Here is a 23,868-nt window from a genome sequence, read left to right on the forward strand (position 1 = left end):
TAGTTATCAAAAAGAATGGCACAAGTTTGTCTGTATTTTCTCGTGCATTTACTGTCATTTGTTCAATACAACTTCAGTTTATCTGTGAATTCTGTGTTATGCTATGGAGACTTACCCTCAGTCTTTTGGTATAGTAAGATACTGCTCCCCTCTGACATAGGGATTCCTAAATTGTGAGATGCTGCCAGAAAGCAGTGCTGGATAGTTTGTTTCAAGTGAGTTCTCAAGGAGGGACAGATGAAACTGAAGGAAATAGTTTATGTGCCAAGATGTGGGTACCTAAGTCCATTGCCCTTTCCTTGGCTTTATTTTTCAAAAATGACTTTAAAAGGGATGTATGCTTTCAACTACTTGTGTAACTGTAAAAATTCTTTGGTTCTTTAACACAAATATCCACTTGTACTGGTATGACCTCAGTGCTCTGATAGGATACCCCAATATTCATTTGGGAAAAAAAGTATCTGATTTCTGGAACCATACTCTACTGTGTGGCATTAATGAGCATCTGCTCTGCTGTTCTTTTTTGTGTGGATAGATGACATGGATCAGGCAAGTACTTCTGGTGTTTTCATTGAGCAAGATAAATGTTCAGTGTCTCTACTGTCACACAGTTGATCAGTAACAGTAGCAATATTCTGTTCATACTTTTCTGTTAGTGGTTTTGTTGGGTTGTTTCACAGTCCTGTGGTGATTTAAGTTTTAGTTCTGTAATGATCCTCCCACCCAGTTTCACCTGGTTGCTTATGATTACTGTCCTTCTTACACCACTTAAGTTTCAAGAAAATTTTTGCAAAGCTCTTGATAGAAACTCAAATAATATAATAAGGAAAATTAGATTCAAATATAAAATAGCCCAGGTTGGAAGGAATCTCAAAAGATTATCTGGTCCAGCCTTTCATGGATTTCACTTCTCTGTCAGGCTTACATCATTTATTATACAGAACTGTTACATTATTGATTAAAAACATGGTACAGGTAATATTGCATCATTTTAACATCTTCAGTAGATAGATTTCCATTATTCTTTTTTCCCCCTAAATATTTTTATTTTCAATTCAGAAATTTTAACTTTTAAATACATTTTTACAATGCTGTCACTGTGAGCATGTGTTCCCTTTTTTTTTAACAGAAAAAAATGCTACAACAAAATCGTTGCCTACAGAAAATGCTGAGATGGACAGTGGAGCAAATGGTACCATGCCCCAAATTAATTTGGAAGATTTGAGTAATATTAAACAACTGGAAGCTTTGTTTAGAGCGCAGACATTAATGGCTTTATTTTCTGGTCATAGTTCTTCTTTTCATCAGCAGCACTGTTTGATGGCATATGCCTGTATCATCCGTATCTGGCAGGTGAGATCATATGAAATTATATGTTGTGTTGTGTTATTATAATATGTCCAGTATATTTCACATCTTCTTGTGTAATTATGGTACCAGCTATTCATTTGGTGTTTAACTTTGTCCTTAGAGTTTTCTGGTTTATGGTGCAGTTAGTATATTTTCTCAGGTTTAAGGATTCAACAAGAAAATTGTTTTGCTTAGGAAAATGGAGAAGAGACACTAAGGATAAAAGCAGTGGGCCATTGTTTCTCTGGAGCCCATTCATATGTTTTGTACAATAGGTTCTCAAATTTTGTATTTTTGATTTGTTGAGGAATCTCAGTATTGGCAGAATACATACTGAAGACATTTTTAGCAGTTCTGAAGGATGGTGATTTCAGATTGAGCTTCATGAAATTGAATCAAAAGGGCTGTCATTTGACTTACGGGAATTGTATAGGCTGGCAGTGTTCAATGATTAATTTCTCAGATTACTTTTTCATAGAACATTTCAAATGAATCAAATTGACTTCTCATAGATATGCCCAATTGAAATGGCTATTCAGAATCACAGCAATGATCATAGGAAAACAATTACATGTTAAGTAAAGTAAGTATTTGAAAGGACTAAATCTGTACTTGATAATAGTAATGCAACAAATCATTATAGGAACAGTCTCAACTGGGACGTACCAACTAGATCGGTAAGCTATAGCTTGTGTTTAATTTTATTCCAGTTAGATGTAAAAGCCTGCAATTTATTACCAATTAATCGTGCTAATTATGACCAAGAATTCATTGTGAAATCAGTTTAACATGTGATGTGAGACAGGAATTTGCAAAATAAAAATTGAATATTGACAATTTTTGGATTTACACAAGCATAACTTTTAATATCCAACCCTTGACTGAGTGTCGTACTAAGAAGAAAACTACCTTGAGTACTACTGTTTGAATAAGATATTAAAACTAAAATTTAAAGAGTATCCTACAGTGCCAGTTGTAGGATAATGACAGTAATTCTAAGAATCATATTTGCAGCTGAACAGTATTGTGAGAAAAAGAATAACCATGTGGTATTGAAGGAGTACAGGACACCTTGTTTTGGTGTAGAATGGAAAGCAGACCTGACTGCAGACATCCTCTTTAGTGTTAGGACTCCATAAATAACTCAGTAGAAGATATCAAAACATTCTCTGAAAAAGTCAGCTGCCTCTGACTTTTTAAAACATTTTTTACCTTTAATTTGGAATTTTCATTTGTTGTGAATATCCAGCATTATTTTTTGATTGATATTTTGTATTCTACTCTTGATTCCTCCAGTAGAATATATTAATCTCCTCAAATTAATGAAATTAATGTGGTTTTTGTTTTTGGGGTTTTGTTGTTGGTTGGTTGGGTTTTTTTTGTTTGTTTTTGTTTTTGGTTGTTGTTTGGTTTTTGGTTTTGTTTTTTTTAAATTTTAGGTAAGATCAGAATCTATGCTTTTGCTTGTACAGAGAAAATTTCAATTAATTCTTTTGTATATTTAAATATTTGGAAATTTATATAATATTCATTAGTAGCATTGTAAAAGACTAACCCAGAAAGAGGACAGAGTGACTCTTTGCCATCTTGCAGATTATTTCCTTATAAAATTCATCCCTTGAAGAAAATTAAGCTAGTTAGACTAGTGGTTTGAAAAGAAAAGAATTGCATTTGCAACCATATAGGTTAAAAAAAGGTAGCAGTAGCATTTATCGCAGAGATGATCTTGTCTTTTGACAGTTCTGCTGCTTAATCGCATTGTCATGATTGTCCGAAATGCTCGTACAAATAATGCAAGCATCCAGGAGTCTCTAAAATGGTTATTTTCTGAAGAAAACTACTGTGCAAGCAGAATATGATACGTGATAATTGTTAATAGCTGTAGATAGTGACTTGCAGTGGAAAATAACTATTAGTAGAAACTGACATTATTATTATTATTGCAAATTGAAAATAATTAACTGTAACTATTTGATTGTCTAGGTGTCATTGTCAGCATCAGGGACTATTACAAAAACATTAAAGACTTCACAACTTACAAATCCTCAGAAACTGCAGTCAAAAACTTCTAAAAAAGACAAAGACAAAAAGAAACAAGTAAGACCCACTTTTCTGTGGAATTAAAACAAACCTCTCTTTCTAAGAGATGTTTCCCTGGGCTCATTTGGTAAATAGTTCAGATGCTTTCCTGTACCAACCCTCAGAACCTGGGAAGAATTTCTCTTGTGAATCTATGTATCATACTTTCACTCTTGATCACACAGTCTTGACAGATCATGAATTTACAAATACTTCTTCATTTGTTGCCTTTGTCAAGATACTGCTGTTTTGTAAAACCCACGGTCTAGAGATCCAAAAAACACCCCAAATCTGACAAAACTTCAAAGGATATTAAGCAATTGTGTTCATTTTTTTAGCTGAATATTTAATACCAATAGAATTGTTAATTTGATCTCCTAAATGTCCTTATTTTTATTATAGGTTGAGGTTTCTGTTGCAAAGGAGAAGCCTAAAGGGAAAGAATCAGTTGATACCTTACCAGCAAATGTGGAAGAATGGGCCCAGTATGACTGTCCCAATGAAATCAGAGATACTTTTAAACAGAAAACAAATATTTACGGTATTAATTGGGATAATTTCCCAAAACCTGTAAGTATACTTCTCAAAATTATAAAGTATTTACTATTCAGGAGAAAATCACTAAATGGTTGTATTTTAGTTTTTCTCTCTGTATGTGTTCAGACAGCTATCCCAAATACTTTTGTATTGTAGTATTCATTAATACTTCAAGAGGTGTTAGCCTGTACTTTGCAGGCTGAAATGAACTTAACTTAGAGAAGACATTTACCAGCTTTCTGTGTGTCTTGCTGCTCCTTCAGCTAGAAAGTTTCTTTGTGTCTTCTTTGAGGTTTATTTTGGAACTGAAGATGTAATCATTAATTTAAAATTTATTTTCTACAAAACTATGTTTATACTGACTGAATTTTAAAAAAATTCTTTTCAGACTTGCACTTTGTATTTTATGGACCTTTTGTCTAAAGAACTGCAGAAAATTTTTTGCCCCCACTTGATTCTTCCAATCTTTCAGCTAGCTGAAGTTATTGCTAGTGAAGTTCTGGAATGTAGAAGTCTGTCTGATCTCTATCACCTCCGGTTTGTATCCTTTATTTATTTTAAATAAAAGAGAAACTGAATGGAGCGGACCATCCATTAGTATTTCACGAAGTAACAAGACTTTTTTTGACTTACTGTTTTATATTTGTAGTAGTTTTTTATTTATTTTCATTTATTTTTTATGCATTTTAATAGAATTTTGACAAATAGGTTTGTGGAATTAAAGCCACTAAGTTTATTTGTTACTTAATGTGATCTCCACGTGGAAAGCATACAAGATTATGAAGCCAGGCCACTTTCAGGTGAAAAATTTTTGAAATGCCTTATTGTCATCTAACTGACAAAAGCAAAGTCACAAAAAGTTTCTATGAAAGTCTTATCTATTAAGTATTCAAAAGGCAGACTCACTACTTGCACCAAAAATATATTCTTCACCTTAAGGGCACAAAGAAGTTGCCCTAATAAGTGCATTTTTAGAGAGATTTACCCCTAAAAGTTTTGATTTAAAAATATTTAATATGCATGCAGTGGAAAATTCTTGATGTTTTAGTTAAAGCATTTTATCATGCTTTTTTGATAGGTATTAAATAATATTTGCTTAATAAGTAACAGTAATAAGCAATTTTTTGTCTTGTTTTCTGTTTGTGAAATACCACATTATGAAGCTTTAAAATGCCTAAGCTGATTCCACCGAGCAGAATAGATATTTGTGTATACAAATATATGTGCTTCTCTACCAATTGATTACTGAGTTGCTTTCTTACAAGACTGAAAGGGACTTTCTGATAGGAAATTATTTTCAGCCAAGATTTGCCAGACAAATCTTTTTTGTTGATTCCTCAAGATTTGTGTTTATTTCATGGTATTTTATTTATATCTATGACCTGATGTCTATATATGATTAGATAGATGTATAGGAATATATTATTCTTTACTCAGGACAAAAAAATAGGTTAGCACATACACACCGGGGGCAGGGGGGTGGTTGTTGCATGCTATAGTGAGACCATATAAATATTTTCATACTTTTAGTACATAATTTTTGCCATTAAGTTGGAGAGATACAGGTTTGAGGGACAAGACTGGGGCTACTGGTGGATGTCCCATCCCTGGAAGTGTTCAAGGTCAGATTGGATGGAGTTTGGAGCAACCTGGTCTTGTAAAAGATGCCCTTGCCCATACCTTTAGATATCTTTAGAAGTTCCTTCCAGCCCAAACTATTGTATTATTCTGTGACCACTGTCAATGGGTAATTTCCCCTGTTTTTATTTACAATCTTTGTTATTGCCAGTGTTAATCAAGACATGAGAAGGCAGGATTGACAAATGTGGAATATGTGCTATTTATATATAATGTGCTTATATGAAGGAACATATGAATGATCTGGATTGTTTTTTAAACATTTTTTCTTTTTATTTTTAGAATTGCCCTGATATGCTCAGATTTAAAACTGAGTCAGGCATCTGTGTATCATGAGAAAGCGGCTGGAGAAGTATACATTAGTGAATTAGAACAAGCAATGTATGTATTTTCCCTACTGAGGCGGTATTTAGTTGCGACTGTCTGTCCTACAGCTGATAAGTGTTGTTGGGGGAAAATAGTGAAAAACATGATCTCAGAACACACTTTTGGTATATTAGCTATTCCCTAAAATTCTGTGCATGTTTGGTTAGTGTCTATCTACCAAGTAGTGTACGGTAAAGATTCCTAACACGCTAATACTTCGTTATGAAATGCTTTTTAAAATATAGTTGAGTTTACTTTTTCTTTCTTGTGATTTAGGTGTAGGCAAGAGATTGCACTGAACAAAGAAAAAACTGTATGTATGAAGACAGAAGAAATAAAAATACCTTTTGAAAATGCTCAGCTTAATGGTAGTAGGAATGAGAATATCCTTACTTCAAGTGAAAAGGTTTTTATTTCTACTTCAGTTTCTATAATAAATTACTCTTCACTTTTTTAGTACACTTGCTAGTTTGTTTTTAGGTAGTACTTGAGAAATACATGAACACAAAAATAATTAAAATGCATGCTACCTGCTAGCAAGCATTAGCTGAGGCTGAGCTGGGTTTGGCTGGCATATTATTTATACTGAGAAAGAACAAGATTGGAATCTTTATTGATACAAAGTAAAACTACTTTCTTACAAATGGATTTGGGGACTAATGCAAATCGATTAAAAGACTGAGAAGCAAAAAAGATACTGTAGTCACTCTTGGTCTTGTTTTTTCTCTTCTTTCTCTCTCCATCACATTAGCGTGTACTGTTTTGCTTCCTCTTACATACTGTTTCAAGAGCATGCAAATATTTCAGTTCTGTCTTTACTCTCTTTTCTTCAGGAAGGTAATAATTGCCTTACTGATTTTTTTAATGCTTACCTCCATTTTTCTCTTTATTATGGCAGTGCTGTCTGGATTGTCATCATACAATTTTGCTCTCTTTGTATATTTTTTCCATACTTCCGCATATAACGTACCTGGGTTTTCTAATTACTAATCCCTCTCAAGTCACCCTTTTTAGCTCTTGTAAATAGTATTCCTCTTTGAGTTTTAGTTATTACCAGAAATCAACTTCTTTGTGACAGCAGCATATCTGAAGTAGTTATCTGTCATACAGTTAGTTTGAATAGTGTATACTTATGAGCTCAATGCCTTTTGAGGATAGTAAATTCCAAATCTCATAATAAACCTGTTGTTCCTGTAATATAATGTTAAATTTTGAAGTTAGAAAATACAGCTGAGCTGTGGGATATCATAGTTAATAACAGCTTGTATTCTGTCTAATTTAGTTCTGAAATTTATGAAGGTGAAAATACTTTTTTAATTTCTCAGGGTTTTGAGTTAAATGCAGTAACAGGAAGAGGACTGAGTGCACTTTCTTTCCCTCACTTGTGGATTCAAAAAGCTGAAGTACTAATTCAGCTAGGCTTGTATCAACCAGCAAGACTTCTGCTTTCAGAGGCCCATGCTGCAAGTCAGGTACAGTAAAAATTAAATAGAAAAAGAAACACTAATAGAATATATAGGGAAAATGTTCATTTTGATGCAGTTATTCCTCAGAATAATAATAATCAAACTGCAAAGCCAAGCCTTCTCCCACCGCCCCAAACCAATTCCATATTAAGTTTCAACATATGTAATATGTAAATTTAAATATATGGCATTTCAGTCCAACTTTATGGGAGTTGTCTGAAGGTTATATAAATTTCTGAAGTAGTGTCAGCATCTCTGTCTGCTTTGCAGTGGCCTTGGAAGATACAGGTATATTTCAACCATGTTAGTTTAAATAGGTGGGAAATGTTCAGGGTTTGTTCAGAAGAGAGAGAATTTAGCTCCATCTCTCAATATTTTGATCATTTGAAAGTCTGGTTATTTCATTTTGAGCTTCATTATGGATTTACTGCTGTTTTGATAAAACTGAAATTATATTTTAAAATTCTGGCAGATCTGAAATAAGTGTCCATATGTTTCACCAAACAGATCTGCATCATCTCATTATTATGAAGGATTATACATTACAGATATTTTCCCTATACCTACCATTTTCCACATTTCCCTGTGCTTCATTATACAATTTATTGAAATACAATTATTGCAGTAAATCCTTTACTTTTAAAAAAATATAATTGCTATTGTCTTATTTTGTGTAATAATTTTTCTTGCGTAAATAAAAACTGCCTGTGTAAATTTAGCATAATCATTAATACTTTGAATAATAATATATGAATGATATTCATGAATAATGCAGGTCCCTTTATAAAGCATTAATTACGCATTGTGTACTGAGGAAAGTTCAAAATACATTAGGGAGGACAGTATTTTTAATAATACAATTTGTTACTACTGTCCTGTATGTCTGTATGCTAGTATACAAATATGATACAATATTTGTCCCCTATACAGCACCAGTTACATAGCTTATAACCAATGTGAGTTCACTGGATATCTAGCGTATCTGTACAGTTCACAAAAAAAATCTTTCGTCACCACATTTCTTCATCAGCCGCTGACAAACACTAGCAGATATACACATACTAAATAATAGCAGGAAAATAGCTTATTTGACTTGTGAGATAGAAGGTAGAGGAACATGAAGAAATATGAAGTAGACGTAATATAAGGAGTAACTAAGAAATTCGGCAGGTACTTGGAGGAATACCATTTGGTTTTTATTTCTGTAAGGTTAATCTAAAATATGGACAGACATAAATACGGATAGCTGTCGTGGATTTTTGGTATATAGATCACATCTCTTTCTTTCTAGGAATTGAGGGCCCTATCTGATATGTCAAGGTGCTTGTACTTACTTGCTGTGTTGGCTAACCTGGAAAGAAACCACAGACAAGCTAAAGCACTCCTTGAGAAAGCACAGCTTCTGGGAGGCAATGAACAGTTTTGGTATAACAGTACTCTTAGTCTAATAGAAGCAATTCTAGAGGAAGAGGGAGAAGGAAAACAGGGCACGGTAAGGAAATATTTTGAGTTTGGAGGTTGTGGTTTGGGGTTTTTTTTCAGCAGTGGTCTCTCTCAGTGTAGTATTACAGCCTTTGCATTTCAAGAAATGCAAAATTAGGTGTTAAATGTAGTTAGTGTTTTTTTCTCTAGCATTCAACAGACATAAATTACAGATTCCAAACAGGTACAGGCCACTAGGAATGAGATTCTACCCACAGAAGTTTAGGATGTTTTTATAAGCTGTATATTCTTTTCTTGGAATAAAACCAGTTATAATCTAGTATGTATGACTAAATCCCAGAGAGCTGATTCTCTTGATTAGAATTCTTTTGTATTCAGACAGTTCTGTTAACACTGGTGTACTTATTTTCCATATTCAATGAAAATCACGCCTTTCAATATTATTTTCTCTTACCTTCTTCCTTCTCAAGTATTTAAAATAGTTTTATAAATATTATTTCTAGATTCTGGAAAATACTACTTTAACACTTTTTTTTTTTTTTTTTTTACTAAAACCCTGTAGCATCAAATATGCATTTACTGTTAAACCCTTTCATGAGTTTCAGTATAAATATAGTCTTATGTCTGTGATGATGTAATCTGTCTTGATAAACTATGCAAGTCTGTGTTGTGTAGAGGCATTATTTTGATTTTGACTGAACTCATATTTACTGTCTTGGTACGTACCTCCAAGATGAATCTGGCTCCATCTTCTCTCCTTGTATGTATGTGCACCATTCATGTAATCATCAAAGTATCTAAGTATCTGAGTATCTAAGTATGATGATAACTTTCAAACTTTCTAACTTACAGTTACCAAGAGCCAGCCATCCTGGGGATAGTTAACATGTTCTGTACAAAATTTAAGCTTTCTAAATGAATGATTATTATAATCCATAGACATTTAAAATAGAATTACAAAAATTCTGGTGTTACCTGCAGGCTTGTGAGATACTGGAACGTACTGTAAATGTGCTTCAATCTACTTTACTGAAGAGACCTAGCAGGCAATCGGAATTGGGTTTTATGATTGCATCCCTTGAAGCCAGGTAACTGTCTTTTCTCTAAAATATGCCCAGCTTCTAATATGCAGCTACATCGCAAATATATGTAATTTTTACAATGCTGTCTTATTTTAGTATGGCAAATTCAGTGGATTCTCAAATATTTTTGTTCTAAGTCATTTATGTGGTGGTTTGGCTTTTTAAAATTTAAATTTCTTTCCAAATTTTTGTATTTCCTGCCCTAATTCTTGTATGTAGCCCTACTACCTGTTACATTGGTAAATTAGATACCACAGTGTCTTGTGCATAGTTTGCAGTGTAGGCTACCTAGAGGTGCAACATATATTTGTCTATGCAGAGGTATCTGTTTGAACACTCCCACAACACTACTGCAGTCTACAGTATTGACTTACTTCTGTTCTCACCATGAACCAAGAAGCCTGTTTATGGTGAAACTAAACAGTGATTTAGGTTCCACTGAAATCCAAGCACAGAGACCTTAAAATGTGTTGGTAAAGGGAGAGAAGTATACAACATTTACACACCTGTCTCTTTCCATAAATGGGAAGTTTTTCAATTAGAAAAGGAAGACTAATATCAGTCTTCTCAGTTCATCTGTATTTAGAAGATACAATATTTGTATTATTAATACTATAATTTGTAAACACACATTTATGAGGCTTTTTGTAGATTTCTTAGAATTTAAAGGAAAGCAGAGTGAAATGTGTCTGTTCTCAAAAATAGCCTGTGCTTTCTGACTGCTTTCTTGTATTTAATTTTTATTTCTAGAAAAACACTTATTCAGATACATTTTGCCCAGGATCATATGACAGTTAATGCCAAGTCTGCTCAGTTGCCACAGGTGCTACAGGAATCCTACAATAAATTAGCTCAAGTTGAGAAGGACTTTTTTCATCATGGGCATAAAAACTACAGCGCTGAAATACTGCTGGAATGTGCAAATATTCGTAGGTAAGACTATACCTCTATACCTCTATTGAAAAATTTTATTTAGGTTGAACTAGTCCATGAAGTGTATTGTTTACTTTTTGTAGTCTAATTAAGATGGGAAAGAGCAGATAACATTGTTAGGTTTTATATATTGGTGTTACATGTCTGTTTGCATTCTTCATGTGTTCTGTATTCAGAAAAGTACTGTAGAATCAAAAATTGTTTTCACTGAAGGCGGAGTTCTCTTTTGTTCTCTTTTGAGGTCAAAACAAAGTGTCAGGGTCTCTTAAGTCAGTTTTTTGACTTCCCATTTGTAGACACATTTTAGCAGCCACACCATAGAGAAATATTTCTCTAGAAACTGCTGCAATAGTAAAAGTGCAAAACAGGGTATGCTTGGAAACCCAGCTGTTCACAGGATACCCCCTTAAAACAACTGAGGTAATGTTTTGTACCGGGTATACTGCCATTGTATTTCTGGAAAATACATACTCTAGAATATTATCTGCCTTGCTTCTCTTTGAGTCTTGGCATCTTCTTGCATTGCAGCAGTACAGTTCTAAGAAGAAGACCTTGGAAAAATAACTAGTAAACATTCACTTCTCCTATTTGTACATTTCAAAACCACATACACAAAATTAATCTTTTTATCTATAATTAATCTTTATTAATTAATAGATTCATTATTTAATTATATATGTTCAACAGTGCTGATACCATAAAAATAAGCACTTTCTTATGTTAGTTCTTTTGAGTTAATGGTGTTGGATTTTTCTTTCAGGATGATTGCCAAGCAGGAAAAGAACAAAAAAGACAAACATAGTCATTATCTACATGCTTATAACTTAGCTCAGAGAGCAGTATCCAAAACAGAGGAAGTATTTCATAGTGTTTGTAGTCTATTTGCAATTAATGAGGTATGGACATTTTTCTTCCTTAATTGTGGAAAAGAAACCTAGTCTAGTTGTAATATTCACTCATTCTTGGATAATCTCATTTGGGGATTCCAGAAATTATCTTCTTGTAATGATAAGCATGCTTTGTATATAGAAGGAAATATTGGATGCCAAAAGAATTTACAGTTGAAAGAGGGACGAAGAGAGGATTTGTTTGGTGTTTGTCAAGCTTATTTAGTTCTGACACTTATCTAACAGCTACAAAAGAAAAAAGTATAAACTTGGAGATATTTTTGATTCTCTAAATACCTTGAAAGTATAAAATTCTTCAAAATGTGTTTCTTCTCAGGGGAAACAAGAAGTCTTCACAAAACATTATTATAAATAATGTCTATCTTCAAAATAGTGTACTTTGGGTAATGAAAGCCTGTAGCCTACTTTGCTAATGTGTATGTATCATTCTTAGATACTACATATTTGTACAGGTACACAAAACGTGAAATCAAAAACCCAGCTGCTCTTGTTCTATGGAGCTACTTTGATTGCCTTGTAATATATTTGGCATTGAATTTTTTCTTTTAAATTACTTTGATTTCTTCATTGCAATATTTCTGCTCTATCGAGGTGATAAGGCTAAAATGTTTGCTTCTTTCGTTAAAAGACATACAACGTTCTAACTTCTTTTCAGGTAAATTTGAAAAAATACTTGAAAATAGAATTCTTCTTTCTTTTGTATTTCAGAATAAAAATATTAGTATCCCATTAATGAGACAACTAGCTCTTAGAAAAATAAATCTTGTAGAAATTCTTTTGGATATTTTTCATCTTGTCATTACTGAGAAAAAGCTTAAAAATGTGGGAGAAGCATCATTTCATGAATTTGTGGAGGAATTCATCATTGAAGATGATGCAACAGAACAGGTAATAAAAAATATTTAGTCCTATGATTTGCATAAAAGGTATAACAAAGTTTTCCATGACACAACTTCTTCCACTGCTGAGGAAATGGGTTCCCAGACCAGTCATGTAGTTTTGTAGCAACTGAGGTTGAAGTGTGTGGTTTTAGTCTTGGGAATGATTTACTGGGCGCCCTCCCCTTATCCCATGTTTTCCTTGGCACTGGTTGAACTTTGCTTATAGATATTACATTGGACTTTTTTTCCTAAATCAGTTGTTAATGAAATTGTATATCTATTAAAGACAGCTCATTTGTAGTTGAAAGTATAATCACATTTAACATATGTATTTATGTATTTTGTGTGTGAATATAAGTTACATTTTTAAAAAATATGTATTTCTGTCTTTGTGGGGGTATATGAACAAATAAACATAAATATGTATTTTACCAGGATTGGAAGTATATGAAACGCACCATGGCTCACATTACACTGGCTCAGTTAGCAAACATACGGAATCTTTGTAAAAGCTGTCCCAACATCAAATCCAAATGCCTGTATCTAACTGGAAAAACTCTTCATTTACTTGCCATTAATGTGGATCCTGTATATTCAGAGATTTACTGGAAGCCAAATGTTATGGTATGCATTCTTTTCTGCAGTTAAACTTATTTTTCTGTGTAAAGTTTATCTGCTCTAATATTTTTTCTATATACATTTGTATAAAAGCTGCTCTTTGTGTAGAACTAGGTTTTATATACTGCATGCAAGCCATAATAAAAATGGATAGCAAAATGAGTAATTTCAAAAACATGCTTCTGCCTGCATGCTATCCTCATGTAGATAATTTTTGATTTGTTTGTGAGATATGCTAATCACAATATTTTCAAAAGAGAGATAGAAAAATTCCTTGAATGCCTTAAAGGGCGAGTGAGGTATGGTCTCTGAATCCATGCGATCGAGAAGTACTGACTTGTAGGTTAAAAGCTTGGATTTGTAAGTTCCTTTTGTGTTGTAGTAAAAAAAGGAGAGTTGGTGGAGGCATTATAAATTCAGTGATGAATTAAAGTGTTCAGAAGAAATTAGTGGAGGACAAATATGAGAAAGTCAAAACTCTTAGAGGTTGTATGGGGCGTCTTTTTAGTTTATGTTGGTCATACTGCCTTCATAACATACTAAGAAATTTTGATGGTGGATAGTATTACTAAATCTCTCACCATGAAGGAATTAAGGCAGTGATTTCTTTCAAGATGAATTCCGTTTTCACATAAACTTTCACAAAAGAAATTAAGCCTGTCTTACTTAATGGAATGATTAATTGTTCTTTTTTTTTTTTTACTGTGATGGGTAGGAAGACGCTAAATCAGACATCAGAAAATCTTCGCTGACTTCAGCAGAATGCAGTGAACAGGACATGACAGAGAGCGGTTTATCAACTAATAAATGTCATAATGATAAGTATAGGAGGAAAATACAGGAATTAATGGTATATTACTTTATGAGCTTGCATTAGACTTTGAATGCTTTCTTTTTATGGAATAATAGTCAATTTACCATATCAGTTCTGTTTAAACTGATAATGGAAATGTTTGTAACACAAACTTGATCTTACATGGAGCATGTAGCAACCAGGATTAGATGACCAGGCAGTTTCTTTCTGCCTCAGAGATAGGCCTTTTTAAGGGAGCATAACTTTTTGCAGACTGGGAACAAAGAAAGAAATTACTTCTATCACAAAACATTTGTGAAATTCGGTGATCTGATCTCTGTTAATTACTGTAGTTGAAAGCACACTAGGAATTGGGAATGTACAGTTTGTGTTGCTAGTAAAATCAATAAATACCTGAAGTACGAGATTTGTGGGTTAATTTGGAATAAATATAGTTAACTGTCCACAGAAACAATTGTATTGATCCTTGGTTCTGAACTGCTCAAATTGCCTGGAATTTAAAGTCTGTTCTGCTAAGAACATTTTATATTAGAAGAAATTTCTGTGTTATACCAAATATATTTTAATGTTGTATAACAGATGTTGGTGTCTGCTAGAAAATTAATCAGTATTTGCATATTTTGATCATACATGAAGTGCCTTAAAAATAAAATGCATTAAAATTACTCATTAAAAAGCAATATTTATCTTCTCTAACATGCTGTAATTGGTGTATGTATAACAAATACTTAATATTAGCCAATTTTTATGTAAAGCTTTTTATTTTTATCATCTAGACAGGACACAGGATGGCTCAGATGTATCTTTCTCAATCCAGTGAGGCTTTGCTACAGTCTATGGCTATTGCATTTAGTCATAATGTTACCGATGTACTGGCTCTTGCTAGTTTGGAAATGGCAGAATGCTTTCAACAATTTGATCCAATTTCAACTAGCCAGTTTTTGGCACTTCATCAGGTAAGGCAATTAATGTTTGTGCTGCTTTTCAGTGTGAGGATGTTTGAAGTTGCATAAACTAAACTGTATTTGCATAGCCTGAAAATTGGTCATACTGAAAATGTGTAGGGTTCCATGTAAGAACTAGTGTGTAATACAGGTCATCAAATATATGATATATTTGCAAAGTTCAGAACATTTCATCAGTGGTTTTTTAACAATTCTATTATCTGTTGTGTTTGATCTGACATTTTCTTTGATGATTGCATACATGAAAAAATTTTAGTAGGAATAAATGACTGTATTATAATTAGCAAAGATAAGACATTGCCCCAAAATACAGTTTCATTCCTCCCTAATCAATAATTTAAAAATGCTTCTCTGAATTTGTTCATTGCTTTGAGGTGGATAATTCAGTTTACATTCAGTTTGTTAGATTGCTACCTGCACAGCATGGTCCTATAGATGGCTTGAAAGTATGTATGCATGTGAATATGTGCCTCCATCAAAGAGAAGGTGCAGAATGGCTGCAGGGCTTATATTCCCTGCATCAGGAGCAAATCACCCATAGTTCCTACACCAGCATCTGTATTGCAGAAATACAAAAAAGCACCTTATATTACTTTCCTTCCTGCCATATCAATGCAACTGAAGGAAGTTATGACAAGCAGAAAGCACCTGACTCTCTGTCAACACTTAAATTTGCAAATACCTGCACTCATGGGTGGAATGGACTAGCTGGGTCTCCTGGTATATTAGAATCAGCTAATACTGGGTCTGGTGGTTTAACTGTTTATCACTCCTGTACTCCTGCAGCACACTGTATTATTTATGCTGTGCTGTCATACTTGTTAGTGAACAGTCTAATGTGATGTATATCAAGGCACCAAAACCATGAGTTGTCATGTCTTTTACTGGGCAAAAAATTCTGCTGATTCAGTTATTACTGCCCAGAAATGTTTGTATTAAGCCTCCCTTTGGAATTTTTGGTAAGATGAACCTGAATTGCCTTTTTTTTTTTTTTTTAATGTGACATCTGCATTAAAAGATAAATGGTTTAGCTCTTAGCTAGCATTGATTCAAAGGACAGGATTAGTATGTTTGCTGAAAGAAGTTTATGTAGTTTTACCCATTATTTTGCTCTTTGTAGAAGACTGTTGTGTGATGTGATGGCTGTCCATTAAAGCACAGAAACAGAAAAGACTCAGCTTACTTGAAAGGCTAAGCTAAGAGCACAGTATTTACCATTCCATGTAGACCTTAGATGACTAAATGCAGGAACCTTGATGATAAATGTAGAAAAAAAAATCAATTCCAGCTATTTTTATTTAAGAAATCTTAGTTATTGTCAGACTGTTTACATTAACCTGTAAGAACAAACAGCAGTCTTCTGCTAGTTCATTTCACCTTTCAAGCAAGAGAACTTTTCTTCAACATAGATATATGTTATAACAAACATAGTGTATATATTTATTTGTTTTATTTTTGTGAAGGAAAATAAATAGATGTAAAACTTTTACAGAGTTGTTCAGTGTCTGTGATGATGAAGAGTATCCTTCTAACTGCTACATCCAACACCAGCAGCTCTCAGCTGGCAGCATTGCTGCATCTTCAGAATCATTTGAAACAAAACAGAAACGCAAGTGATCTTCTAAGTTGTGTGGAACAGCAACTGACTGCTACTTCAGTGGTAACTTTCCGAGCTACTTATTAGGGGTTTATATGTGTGTTATATAAACGTACATAGAGAGACATTTGTGTGTATACAAGACGTGGGTTGGCAGTGCTGAGAGAACAGTTGCACATGATGGTCTCTGAAGGCTTTTCCAACCTGAACAATTCTGAGATTCTAAGAGCCACCCCTGCACCTTTCCCTGTTATCAAAATCTTGCCACATAAACCAAATACAATTTTATATAGTACTTGTGGGTGAAGTGTCTCTGGCAAATTCTTTTTGAAATATAAATTTTACTATGAATTATTCTACTCACTTCCTTTGCTAATACTCTGCTAGTATTTGATAGCATTTTAACTTCAGAAATAGTGTAGCGGCCATAAAAGTCATGTTGTTATGAAGAGTGGACTAAGCTACAGTATTTGTAATTTGTTTTAAATAATATTTATACGTACTTCTGCACTGCACAAAAGTTACATGATCATAGAATGATTGAGGTTAGAAAAAATCTCTGAAGGTCGTCTTGTAAAAACCCCCTGCTCAAGCAGGGCCACCTAGAGCTTGTTGTACATGATCATGTCTAGATGGTTTCTGAATCATCTCCAAGAATGGAGGCTCCACAGCCTCCTTGGACAACTTGTGTCAGTGCTTGCTTCCCTCACAGGGAAGCAGTATTTCCTGTTGTTTGGACCGAGCCTACTGTCCTGGGCACATCTGCTGAGTGTTGGGGCCTTTTTAGTATGTTCTTTCCTAGAATTACTATCAGTTTTCTAATGAAAGAACTGAGAACAGGGTTTATAAAGTCTATGAAAATAATACTACTTTTGAATTACTGTACAGGCATGGAGAAACCTCTGTATTCCTGTTGAACATTTTAATATAGTGGATGAATTGCCATCCAGTTTCTACATAGTTATTCTCCAGCATTCAGAAGACAGGTATAAAATTTCATCATTTTGATTTAGCACGTTTTGTTACAAATGTAATCTTTTTTTTACCGGGTTGATTATTGCCTTTCACTTCTAATTTTGATGGACTTGAATTTTAGGATAACGAACTGATTAATATAGAAATAAAGCTGCCTGCAGCTCAGTTGTATGGTTTCTGTTCTTTCGATTTCCCTAATTACCTCTTAAATCTCCAGAGGTCACTTGAAACGTTTCAGGCCATTCTTGATATCTGTTCTAAGTTCTGTTAAGAGTTTCCTGCTTTTATTGCTTATGCTCTTGGAAATGTTAGGAGGGGCCATATTTAGCTTTATAAAGCCACTGATTATCTGATTATTGCAGACTAATTATCTGCAATAAATTAGCTCATAAATTGAGCTATCGCAACTGACTATGAATGCATTCACCAATTTAAAAAGTTTTTAAACACTTGTCATGGAACAAATAGAAATCTACCTTATTGGTTATACAGTAATAAAAGAATTTACTTTACAACTCTCAGTTTGTTCCAGCTAGAATTTGCAGGGTTTTGTACCCAAGGTGGGGGTAGTTACTGCATCACGAGAGTATTTGTGAGCACATTAAATTAGAGGGTAATAATTACTCATCTAATAAGTTTGAGTCATATAAACAAGGCTAGACAGTCAGATAAACTATTCAGCACTGTTCTGCTTTCTACAGATCACATTTGTACAGTTCATTGATTGAGATACCCAAAGTAAGTACTGCACAGAAAAAAGGAAAACTTACTCAGTGGATGGGTAAGTACCATTACATTTAAGAGATAAAAATCATTGCGCAGATGTTATGAGAAGGCTCATATCTTTCACTGTTGCAGTTAGTAAAATTTTAAAATACTTTTTCAAATAATTTTAACTCTTCTTAATTACCAAGGAACAAAAATTCATAAATATATCTCATTATCAGATGTAATGTATCTAGTCACAATTTGTATCATTTTTGTTTACATTTGAAGGCTGAAGTTGTTACAGATAAATAATAGTAGAGTTTTTTTCATTGTACATTTCTGTATATATTTTGCATTTATATATATATATATATTTTATTTTAAAAGAATATATCATGGCTAGAAACTGATGGTGTTTGTACAATCATTTCTTCAAGTACAAGTATTTCTCAAAAAGACTCTTAAGAGGGTGTTATCCTCCTTCTAATAGTGCAGGCAAAAGTTTCTCGATTTCATGTGAATCCTGATGCATTTCATATTTTGTTGGACAAAATGCGTCTTTACAAGCAGCAAAAGATGAAGAGTCATCTTAAACAAACTGTTATTCAGAACTTGCAAGAGTGTGTCTCCGAAACAGATGTGGTAAAGTATTTTGTTACCTTATATTTAAAACTGGGTGAAAAATGTGCTAGAAATATGATAGACATTCTTTATGCAGAATTTTTCAGTTCATTCCAAGTGCAGCATCCCTAGTCTTCACAGTTACTAAATGCTTTGTACTCTACTTCAAAAATTTAATCTTACTGTGCTATTGTTTCTGTATTTGTCATTCAGGAGTTTTGAAATGTTCAGTAGTTTATCAGAATTGAAGTGGTGCAGTTGAGAGCAGTTTACTTGAAAATGTGCCATATTTCTGAGATTTGTATTTGCAAATGTACACTGCCTTTCATATCACATGAAAGTCCCTGCTGTTCAAAGGAAAAAGCAGGATCATAGATTGTAACCCTTTAATTAAAATAAAACTATCTTAACCAGAGATTTATTACTGATTTCCAGCACAGAAGACCCTTCTGCTTGGACATACAGTATCTTCTGCACTGTAGCTCTTTATTTGGGCACAGTTGATCCAAGTCTGTTAGTCACAAAATTTTGCTTCAAGGACACATTTTGTTGGAGTCTAAGTTTGTAAAACACTCTCAAATTCTAGACAATAAAAGTTTTCTGTAACTGTAACGGCAGGAAGGCTCAGTTCTATGAGAACATTGTCAGAGTCAGTGAGCACAAGTTATGTAACATAAAGGTACTGGAAAAACCTGCAGCTTTCACACTGTTAATCTCCAAGGTGACAGAAAGTTTTCTACACATGAAATGTACAAGTCTACATTCTAGCATTTTACTTTTAATTTTGGTTTCATTAGGTAAAACTTAGGTTTTTCAATTCCAAAGAAAATTCACTGTTAAATATAGCATTAAAAAAAGCTGGTATAGGCCTATTTCCCTTATTAACATAAAGGTAAAAAATATAGATAATATTGAACTTTCTGTACAGGCTTTCATTGTTTTACTCACACTAATTTGACTGTTTTGGTCTAAAACAATTTTAAGGGGTGGACACTAAAATGAGTTAGATTTAACCAATCCCTTTCCACCGGTAAGGAGAAACAAGTGTGAGTAGATATAAATGAAAAAATAACAGTTTACTAAAAAAATGAAATAGGAATAGGCAAAAATAACAGTAATAGTCATTAGTTACAAAGTTGCTGAAATCTCATGGACTCCCTGGGAAAAAAGAGAAACTCACAATGGCAGAGAAACCCCTTCCCCAATATGGTGCCCTCCACGGGCAGCTGCATGTAGGGGGACAAAGGGAAAATGGCATCAACCCCCCCCAGTCTCTCCACCAGTGGCACCTATGTCAGCAAAGGCAGCTGGCACACTCTGGTGACTGGTATTTGGTCAAGGGCTAGAACTTGGGACTTCACCTTCCTCTCAAGAGAAGATGGCAAGGCAGCTGGCTGGGGCAACTTGGTGCATTCTCACCTCAGCCAGGCACTGCTGACAGGCTGGGGTGGCCAAATGAAGCAGGGCCAGTCTGCTCCTCTTGCTGTGATGCTGGCTGCAGCCAGGCAGTCATGGAATTTGTCCTGAGGATGTTCATAACTGTGAAATGTAGCCTCTTGGGGGGAAAAAACCCCCACTCATAGCAACCCCCCAAAAAAAACCGCAAAGAAAACCCAAAAGGGGAGCCTACACCTGCACTGCCTCAGCTCTATGGCAAAAGCCAAGAGGCAGAAGAGAGCCAAGAGGGAAGAGAGGTCTGCTTGGGTGACTCTAACAAGGGACTGGCACTCCCCTGCCCCTTCTGTTCCAGGGGCAGGGCCTAAAAGAGACAGTAACAATTTTGGGCACAGGTAGATATGGAATACAGTAACAGTTTGGATTACCCAGGACATTGAAAAATCTGGTTCTTGAATTATAATTCTATTTTATTCATCATGTTAGCATCTTTCTGTTAAACTACCAAGTATTGCAGATGGTTGAAGTGTTGATCACTTTCTCTTGCCCATGGCCAGCCTTTATTGTATTGGCAAGTTTGTAAAGATTGCTGTAGTTGTATAAGTAAAGAAAAGGTGCTAAAATAGTGTCAGATTGAACAGATGAAAAAAACAAGTGACTTAGGTTTTTAAAAAGCATATGCATTACAGCTCCCAGAACTTATGCATGCAGCCGGTACTGAGCCACACAAGCCTTGGATGAGTTCATTCATTAATACCAACACTCTTCATCATTTGGTTGAGCTCGTTTGTCCAATTAGTGGTTTTGTGTAAATCTCTGTTGGATTTTACAAGCTTCAGTTTTCAGTGTCGTTCTCTCCTACATGATTCTGTTTTCCCCTTATCTAGTTTCTTCATTCTGATTCCTTTTTTTTCCTAAACTGACTCCACTGATCTCTCCATATGCTTTCATTTGCTTCTTCTATGTTCATCATGCAGTTTTTGTTCACTTCTCAAAGTTGGCCTTACACAATTGCTTCTCAGTACTTGGAGAAACACATTATAATTTCTTTCTGCTGTACTTTCCTGCCATTCCCCACTGAAATTGCTGAAGTATATCAGCTGTTTAAATAATAAGTATTGACACCTTCTAGTGATTCTTTTGTTAGAGTATTTTGCAAAGTGCTGGTACCAAATTTTGAAATAAAGTAGTTTTGAAACAGACTTCTTATATTTATATTTTCCATTTTATTATCTTTCACATTATTTTATTTAGTCTCTGATTTAACTTATTACAAAAATTTATATATATGATAGTATTTAACAAGGATGGAGAAAGTACTCTTAATTTTTGTTTCTATGTGTGTGATAGACTCCAACAAAGAAAATAGATGATAATGAGCTTGATTTGACATCCAATTTCTCTGAAATAATAGAAATTATGGAAGACTATCTGAAACCAACGCTGTCACAGTTTGATTTTTCTGCTGTCAGGTAAGATATATTGACTTTGATTATCATTTGTGAAAACAGGACCTGTGACTTAAGTCCTCCAAATAAAGGAATAGTTTTAGCAAGGGTAGCCTGTTGAAGAATGTTTCATGTCTTGAAAGAAAGTATATTCAGGATATGTCAGACTAAGAGACTGAGCAATATGATAGACTGATGGCCATTTCTGACAAGCACTGTTCTCCAGCTTAAGTTATACTTAAGTTGAAGCTCAAGATGCAACATTATAATTAAACTGTTTAAAGATAGGATTTCTAAAGGACAGGAACTACAAAGGGAGTGCATTCTTTGTGTAAAATTTCACTGAAATTGAAGTAGAAATTGGAGCTGGTAATATTTTCACTGAAATTTCTCTTCCCAGAGAATCCCAGTGCGTATCAGTTTCAGCAGCTGAAACAGGAAAAAGGAAAGTGAAAGATAAGGACACCAAACAAGTTGGAATGCAGGGTATGTGCTCCCTTGAGTACTCTGTGTATGTGTTTATGGACAGATACCAAAATTCAATCATTTCAATTTTAATTTTATTTAACACAGGGAGAGGACAAAGGCTTTAGCATTGTTTTTGTCTGTTTTATTTTCTATATCAAGTCAGATATTTCAGTATTCTTTCAAAGACAAATTTAGATGCTGGGTGGAGCCATGCTTTTGCATTTATTTAGAGTCTTCCAAACCATACAGTCTGTAGACACCTAAATGAAACAGCTTTATCACAAACGAGTTTTTCAGGAGAAAAGCTAGAATAAAGAACTTTCTTAAGTCGGTAGATCTCTTTGTTTTGTCTTTATTTTGCTTGTAACTTTGTGGACTCCCACAGGTTGTTAGCTTGCATGCAAGCCTAATGCTATAGTATGTCCCTAAACACATCTCGAGAGTAGTTCCACAAAAACTGGATGAATTGTCTTCCATGCATCTTCTCTTTCTCTGTAGAAGAGAAATATTGTCATAATAATATTTTGTACTTTTTTCCTAAATAACGGAAAAAATTTTTTTTTACAGAACAACATAGTTAGTATTGGGTAAGAGTTCCTTTACAACTCTATTCTGTTTAGTCAATCACTGCTGTGGCAATTATGCACTTCCATTGTTTCCCTGTATGTATTGCATACACCTGGACTTGGACCTGAGATGGTTGGTTATTAATATGGGGATATTTTTCCCTGTGAAGAATTGGTACTAACAAGTGCATAGAAATTTGAGAACATCTTAAGTGTAATGGTATCAAAAGAAATATTTTTTCTTGATGCACTTAATCTGCAGTACCATGAAGTTCATGTGTCATAAAATAGAGGAAACTTAGGTTTTTACATCTAACTGCAATTATTTATATACAAACTGAGAACTAAATCTCAATCATGTTCTGTCACATCTCTTTAGATACACCAATGGATTTGGGGTTGTGTGTGGTATTACTAGGGGATACATTATTTATGGAATTGCCTTTGGAAGCTCTGAGTATATTTAAAGAAGAAGGAATAAGTTCTGTTTCCAGAGATTTTTCTCTACAGATTCTCTACAATCGACTATGTTGGACTGAGTCAGGTACTACTAGATAAACATTTTTTCCTTTAGTATAATGATGCATTAAAAAGATACTTAAAAATTTAAATATGAATGGTGGTGTGTATTTTACTGGAAGACAGCCACATGCAATAGGTTTCCAGTATTTTAGGTGGACTAGAGAGTACAGTAGACTTATTTCAGTAATGTACAGGGTGATTATAGGTGCAGTGGTACCTAGTTTAAAATAACCTTGACACATAAAGAATTATATAAAAATTGGAATCTAAAATTGTAAACAAATTTACAAGCATGTTGTTAAAACTTCAAAGCTATTTTCAACTGCAATTTAAAAAAGGAAGTAAGAATTTACATTTCTGTTAATTTTTTTTATCATTACTGTAAGACTTTGCTCAAAATACCAAGTGTAAAATCTTAATCTCTGGAATACTTTCAGTTCTTGTGCTTCACCTGGGCAAAATCAAGTCCCCACAGGCTTTATGAACTT

General features: G+C 34.0%; 1 protein-coding gene across 1 annotated transcript in view; it reads left to right on the plus strand.

The window, feature by feature from the left end:
* The window catches only part of CFAP46 (cilia and flagella associated protein 46), a gene marked incomplete at its 5' end in the record, with an annotated part of 72,158 nt that overhangs the window by 37,387 nt on the left and 10,903 nt on the right, over positions 1-23,868 (plus strand). Inside the window, 22 exons of the mRNA XM_017733886.1 lie at positions 1,130-1,353; positions 3,334-3,447; positions 3,832-3,999; positions 4,355-4,503; positions 5,887-5,985; positions 6,247-6,376; positions 7,296-7,442; positions 8,728-8,928; positions 9,861-9,967; positions 10,712-10,894; positions 11,655-11,790; positions 12,511-12,690; positions 13,119-13,307; positions 14,017-14,151; positions 14,892-15,071; positions 16,573-16,740; positions 17,566-17,663; positions 18,354-18,433; positions 18,851-19,002; positions 21,727-21,848; positions 22,225-22,310; positions 23,238-23,402. Coding sequence (XP_017589375.1) covers positions 1,130-1,353; positions 3,334-3,447; positions 3,832-3,999; positions 4,355-4,503; positions 5,887-5,985; positions 6,247-6,376; positions 7,296-7,442; positions 8,728-8,928; positions 9,861-9,967; positions 10,712-10,894; positions 11,655-11,790; positions 12,511-12,690; positions 13,119-13,307; positions 14,017-14,151; positions 14,892-15,071; positions 16,573-16,740; positions 17,566-17,663; positions 18,354-18,433; positions 18,851-19,002; positions 21,727-21,848; positions 22,225-22,310; positions 23,238-23,402 — 3,213 coding nt within the window. The remainder of the gene's footprint in view (positions 1-1,129; positions 1,354-3,333; positions 3,448-3,831; positions 4,000-4,354; positions 4,504-5,886; positions 5,986-6,246; positions 6,377-7,295; positions 7,443-8,727; positions 8,929-9,860; positions 9,968-10,711; positions 10,895-11,654; positions 11,791-12,510; positions 12,691-13,118; positions 13,308-14,016; positions 14,152-14,891; positions 15,072-16,572; positions 16,741-17,565; positions 17,664-18,353; positions 18,434-18,850; positions 19,003-21,726; positions 21,849-22,224; positions 22,311-23,237; positions 23,403-23,868) is intronic.

This window comes from Corvus brachyrhynchos, unplaced genomic scaffold (assembly GCF_000691975.1).
Source record: "Corvus brachyrhynchos isolate BGI_N302 unplaced genomic scaffold, ASM69197v1 scaffold514, whole genome shotgun sequence".
NCBI classification, from domain to species: domain Eukaryota; kingdom Metazoa; phylum Chordata; class Aves; order Passeriformes; family Corvidae; genus Corvus; species Corvus brachyrhynchos.